The sequence below is a fragment of the Lissotriton helveticus genome, chromosome 3_2 (genome assembly GCF_964261635.1).
Source record: "Lissotriton helveticus chromosome 3_2, aLisHel1.1, whole genome shotgun sequence".
Taxonomy (NCBI): domain Eukaryota; kingdom Metazoa; phylum Chordata; class Amphibia; order Caudata; family Salamandridae; genus Lissotriton; species Lissotriton helveticus.
The window spans coordinates 139581411-139588408 of NC_136062.1; the positions used below are offsets into that span (position 1 = coordinate 139581411).

The window sequence follows — 6998 nt, forward strand, 5'->3', positions numbered from 1 at the left end:
AACTCATATACTGATGACATACTATTAAACACTAAAATAACTGCACCAAAAATAGTGTTGGGGGGGACCGCCATGCTAAAACCATGGACCCCCTTGGAGGCAACCCAAATGACTAAGGATGCGCCTGACCCACTGACTGCCAGTGTAAAATATTATGAGTGGCTTCATAAAATATGTATTGCCTATACCCCCCTCCCTCGAGATGTAGAAATGCTATTAAAAATAGGATATGGGAGCAGATGGTCTTTAGTAAAAAGTGCATTCCAAATTCCACAGGAAAGGGATTGGACCATACTGACTAATAATATGGATGTCACAGAAAATAGATTGATTCATTGGTTAGAGTCTATCAGGGACACAATTAATGGGCTAGCAGTTAAACATGGTGATTTTTCTCAAGTCACTGCCACATTGCAGAAGCCAGGTGAGTCAGGGGCTGATTACATCTTAAGGTACAATGAAGCATGGGATAACAGTGCAGGGGTACCACGCACCACAGAGGCCTATAAGGTATTGGCTACGCAAACCCTTATGAATGGATTGCTAGCTTCTGTGGCCCACAGTTGTAAATTACGCCACCCTGATTGGTCCACTAAAGGATATAACGAGTTGTGCACGCTTCTCATAACTATGGAAAGAGATGGTATTTTTAAGGTAAGGAAGGACATCACTAAAAATGACAAAGGAATGATGTTGCAGCAAATACAAAGAGAGGAGGAGCCAGAGGGAATGTACTATCAGGGGTCACAGCAAAGACAGGATAATGGACAAGGATACCAGAGGAGAGACAAGAGTGGGGATCGGTGCTATAATTGCCAGAGGTATGGGCACTGGGCACGCAATTGTAGAAATAATAGAGGTAGAAGGGACTGGAATGAGAGAAGTGACCAGTATAATAGAAATGATAGAAACAGGAATGAAAGGTCAGACAGAAATGAGACCCAGCCATCTGCACCACCCATGCCCAGAGACCTGAAGCAGACCCAGCACTCCATGAGGAATCCTTTCCAGGAGCAACATGGATCAGCATAGGACAACGCGGAGAGAGAGATGGGACAAACTGCAGCAACCAGAGCCCAGTGCTTTATGATGAAGGTATCCGAGACACCAGAGGAGAATCCCATGTTTCAAATTAAGGTAGGAGATAAAGAGATCGATTTCCTAATAGACAGTGGTGCAACACTATCTGCAGTAAGAAACAAGTTGGGTCCTGGTAGTGGTGAAACAGTCACTACTATAGCGGTAAATGGAATGATGATGCATGAAGAATTGTCAGAACCCCTACCAGTTTCTGTTGATGACTTCACAATGACACATCAGTTTCTGCTGTCACCAGATGCACCCATCAATTTGCTGGGGCGAGACCTCCTCTGTAAATTGCATGCAACATTATATTTTTCGCAAAATGGGATTTACTTACAAGTACCTGAGAATAGGTTAGAATTGGCTAATAGAGCACCTAATGCTTGCAAATTAAGTGAGGACTCTGTGTTATGTGCACCCCCTGTCTTCTCTCTCTCTCCAACACGTTACCAATGGACTCCATTACATGGAGATTTTTATGAAAACATGTTTCAAGAACTGTTTAAATACAGCCCTGACATTGAGAGTGAATTGGTCACTCATTTAGTGCAGTTGACATTAGTACCTGAGCCCATGCACTGTACTGCAGCATTTTTCACAGGAGCAGTGCCTGAATGGTACGCCTACAGGGCAGACAAACATTTGCACTGGACAATGGAGTTGTTTGAGCACACATTATATGTAGGAAAAGAAGGGTGTGCAGTGAGCATTAAACTGGGACCACAGGAAATGAGATTATTTCAAGTGCCAGATTCTGAACCACATGTATCCATAGCTGTAGCACCAGGTTACTACCCTAAGGATTTGGGCCCCATGGTCAAACGCCTTCAGGACTTACCTAGAACAAAGGATTTTACATTTCCTTTAGGAATGGTGTCTGTGTTAGGAGATGGAGAAGGGTGGTGTTGGACGTTGTGTATGAACAGAAAGGACAGGACTGCAGTTTTTGACAAACTTGAAGGGAATATGGCTTTACAGCTGACTAAAAATAAAATCCTAGAGCAAGTGAACTCAGAGGTCTGGGCAAAACACAAAAATGAGGCAGGATTATTGAAAACATGCCCTCCCCATAAAGTGACACTTAAAGAGAATGCTGAATTACCTTATGTCCGTCAGTATAGGCTGTCACCTCAGGCTGAGGAGGGAATAAAACCTGTGATTGAATCTCTCTTGCAGCAAGGTATCATTAAAAAGACATCCAGCCCCTGTAATAGTCCTATCATTCCATTACCCAAGGGCAATACTGGGCAGTATAGGTTCATACAGGACTTACGACAGATAAACAACATTGTGGTTCCCTTAGCACCTGTTGTGCCTGACACAAATACCATATTATCTTCTATACCTGTAGAGGCAGAGTACTTTTCAGTCATTGATCTCTCCTCTGCATTTTTCAGTATCAGAGTCCATCCAGAGAGCGAATACCTTTTTGCTTTCACAGTGAAAGATACCCAATATACTTTCAGAAGACTGGCACAAGGCTATACTGAGAGTCCCACGGTCTATGCGCAGGCAGTAAAGAGAGACCTGGATAGCCTACACCTGGAAGGAGGTAGCATCATCTTGCAGTATGCTGATGATCTACTTGTGGCATCTCCATCCCTTGAAGCTTGTGAAAAAGACACTGTAGCGCTGCTGAATCACCTCCAGGAGAGAGGACACAAAGCGTCATTGTCAAAATTCCAGTGCTGCCAAAAAGAGGTGACTTACCTGGGTTATGTGGTATCCAAAGGAACACGCCGCATATCACCTGACAGGATCAAAATGATTCAGGGCATGAGGCCTCCGTCCACCAAGAAAGGAATGCTGTCATTCCTGGGGATGATGAACTACTGCCGCCAGTGGATCCCTGAGTACAGATCCTATGATGCCATCCTGCGACAATGTACACTACAAGATGCTCCCAACAACATTGTATGGACTAATGAATTTGCAAACTGTTTTAAGAAACTGAAAGAGACTTTGTGTACTGCACCAGCCCTGGGGCTGCCTGATTACAAACTGCCCTTCCATCTCTATGTGTCAGAGCAAAATGGCATTGCAAATGGTGTGCTGACACAGCAGCATGGCTCTGGAAAAAGACCTGTGGCATACTACTCCGTGACTTTGCCTGCAGCAGTAACTGGGCATCCAGCTTGCTTGAGAGCAGTGGCATCAGCAGCTGTGATGGTAGAGAGGACGGCTCCCATTGTGTTGGACTACCCTTGTATTGTTTATGTGCCACATTCGGTACAGTTGTTGTTGTCATCTGCAGCAACACAACATTTTTCGACAGCCAGGCAAACAGGTTATGAGGTCACTCTGTTGTCTAACACCAATATCACCATTAAAAGATGCCCACCTGTTAATTTGGCAACATTATTACCTCCACTAGGTGATTCAGATGAGACCCCTGACCATGACTGTGTTGAAATTGTAGAGACATGCACCACACCCAGACCAGACTTGCAGCAAACACCATTAGAAAAAACTGACTATGAATGGTACACTGATGGTTCCTCCAGCAGACTAACAGACACTGATTACAGAGCAGGGTATGCTATAACAACAGTAGACACCATAATTGAAAGTGCAGCCCTCCCACCTGGCACATCTGCCCAGCAAGCCGAGCTGTATGCTGTCACAAGGGCATGCATCCTAGCTGAGGGGAAAGATGTTAATATTTACACTGATTCACGTTATGCCTTTGGAGTTGTCCATGATTTTGTCCAGCTGTGGCAGTATCGTGGTTTCATTACAGCAGCAGGACGCCCCATTCAAAATGGTCCCTTAGTAAAGAATTTACTACAGGCAATACTACTGCCCAACAGAATAGCAGTAATAAAATGTGAGGCACATACAGGAGCTAATACTGAGATAGCCAGAGGTAACGCGATGGCTGACACAGCAGCAAAAGAGAGCATGTTACAGCCAGTGCAGATGGTGCCTTCAATGGCAAAAAGTATTCCAAAAATACAACTGATTCAGAGACAACTGTTGCTAGCTGATGTGAAAGAAGCACAATGGTCTGCACCTCCAGAGGAAGAAAGAGCGTGGAGTGATGCTGGATGTGAGCCAAATGATGAGGGATTGTGGGTACACAAGGATGGGAGGCCTGTGGCCCCACGCAGTATGTTCCTGCCCCTTACAAGGCTTGCCCATGGACCCACTCACATGGCTCAAGGAGGGATGAATTCTTTGATTAGACAAGAATGGTTTGCACCAGGGATAACCGCTTTTACTGCACAATTCTGCTCCCAATGTCTTGTCTGTGCCCAACATGCTAAAGGTCGGTCCCCCGCTACCCATGATCACTTGCCAGTACCAGAGGGTCCCTTTACCAACCTTCAAATAGACTTCGCCTACATGCCCCCAGTGAATGGATTCAAATATTTGTTGGTATGTGTGGATCAGTTTTCAAAATGGGTGGAGGCGTTTGCCACTAGGAAGAATGATGCAGCAACTGTTGTGCGATGCTTGATGAATGACATAATACCCCGATTTGGGGTCCCCCAGAGCATAAACAGTGACAGAGGGGGTGAATTTGTTGCTGCCATTGTGGAAAAGATGTGTGAGTGTTTGGGTATAGAGTGGAAACTGCATGCCCCTTACCACCCACAAAGTTCAGGGCAGGTGGAGAGAATGAACTCCACAATAAAACATAAATTAGCCAAAACAACTGATGCAACAGGCCTGAAATGGCCAGAGGCGCTGCCTTTGGTGCTGCATGCCATAAGAGCAACACCATCTAGAACAACTCTCTTGTCCCCACATGAGGTATTGATGGGGCGGCCTATGTCGGTGGGGTTGAGGTTGCCTCTCACAGCATCCCAAGCAGCACTGCTGTGGACGGATGAGCAGATTTCTGACTATGCTGTACAATTATCAGTGGTATTGAGGCATCACCATCTCCAGGTGAAGGAAGCTTTGCCCCATCCTTCCTTAGAACAAACACACCCTTTTAAACCTGGCGACATGGTCATGGTGAGAAAAATAAAAAATGTTTCTCTTACTTCTAGGTGGACTGGACCCCACGTTGTGCTCCTGGTTACCAGAACATCACTAAAGGTGGAGGGACGTCCCGAGTGGCTGCACGGAACACGATGCAGAGCTGTACCAACAACGTCTGAGGCAGAGTCACCTTTAACAGATGAGCAACGACCACCCGTGGAGCAGCGCGAAACACAGGACAAGGGGGAGACAGACCAGACCTTTCCTAACAACAACGCTGAGGGTCCTTCATCAAGTGTCCCAGGAACGGTGACACCAACTGATGCTGTTGAGTGAAGCACGCAGGGCAGGTCCGTGAAACCGCCCCTGAACAAGACGACTACGGACCAGGAGGAGAAGCAGATGACAGCACACCACAAGAAGTTTCCTTATTGACACTTACAGAAAGTACCCTGGAACTGAGACAGAAAGGCACTGCCTAACAACATTTTAAATTCTGAAAGTGACATTTACCAATGTCCAGAAAATGCATTGCATTATGCTAACAATATTTTTGAGTACCATAATTATGTGTGTGCTACCTGTACTGCAACAACCTGCTGACCATCCCCTCATTGCAGTACATGAGAAAGTTGCCCAGGCTTTAGGTCTTCAAAATTGCTGGATTTGTAGAGAGTTATCCAGACACCCCAGTGACCCTATTGGCCTTTATGAAACGCCTGTGCCTATACAAAATTATGCGCAAGGAATAGGATGCCTCATATCCAATGTAACATGGGATTGTGGAGAAGGAAGGATTGGATGGTACCCACGGTGTACCATACTGCCAAATATTCAAGCCCAATACCAAGTGTCGCCTACAGTAGAATACAAAGACAAGGAAAAAGCATTTCCTGTATGTTTAAAGCATCGTGTTTCAGGATATAACCCAGCTTCGCAATACTTAGGACATTTAAAAAGTAGCAAGTGTCCTAACATATTAGAATTTGATAATATCACAGGGAATTGGAACATAAAAGACAGACAGTTAGTAAGTAGGAACTGGACAGCAAAGGTACGAGGAAAACAAGTAAACTATACTTTGCATTACTGGAACATCACTGTAGATGGAGAGACACTGTTAGTAACACCTGATGGTCTTCTATATGATCCATTTATTGAGCAAAAGAATAAGCATGCTAGGGCACCAAATGTGATTTCTAAAATATTAGAATACCCCTTATGGTCAGCTCGCTGCTCATACATGGCACCATGGGCAAATGTTACGCTTATAAATTCTTCATGGATTGATTACAAATGGTGTGATCAATTCCAAAACACTTTCCCTGAAGGGGTAGGCCTTCCACTCAGTAAATATCACACATTAGACACACAGTTACAGGGCGGAATGTATTTTGTTTGTGGCACTAAAGCATACAAGGTGCTTCCCCGGCACTTGGAAGGCATGTGTGCTATTTCTTACCTTACACCAAACATTTCAGTCGTGCCACACATTGCAGCCCATGAGCCGCTACATTTGGGGAGTTTTGCTCATAGATATAAAAGAGATATACATGCACCTATTCTGGAAACTAGACGGGGCCTATTCTTTGAACTAATGCGTATATTTATCCCTGGATATGGGGTATATGATTTAGAATTGGCTCTAGTTAATATGTCTGCTGAGCTAGCTGTAGCATTCAATGCAACAAGAGATGCACTTCAACAGTTACAGATGGAAATTAACTCAGTAGCTGCCATGACTATTCAACATCGGATTGCACTTGACCTCCTGACACTACAACAAGGAGGACTGTGCGTTTTATTAAATTCCTCTTGCTGTTATTTTTTAAACAAAAGTGGGAACATAGCAAGGGATGTGGCACAAATTAAGAATGCAGTTCAAATATTCCGTGGAGCAGGGAAAATTACAGATTCTGATGACTGGTCCTGGCTATGGTCATGGCTACCAACAGGATGGTTAAAGCACTTACTTTTAGCGCTAC

The 6998-nt window shown here is 44.7% G+C and overlaps 1 protein-coding gene across 1 annotated transcript; it reads left to right on the forward strand.

The window, feature by feature from the left end:
• Positions 1-1050: 1050 nt before the first annotated feature.
• On the forward strand, positions 1051-5349 carry LOC144826136 (uncharacterized). Its single transcript, XM_078684531.1, has 3 exons — positions 1051-2805; positions 2926-4154; positions 5082-5349. The coding sequence occupies exons 1-3, from the start codon at positions 1051-1053 to the stop codon at positions 5347-5349; spliced, it is 3252 nt and encodes a 1083-aa protein (XP_078540657.1).
• Positions 5350-6998: the final 1649 nt, after the last annotated feature.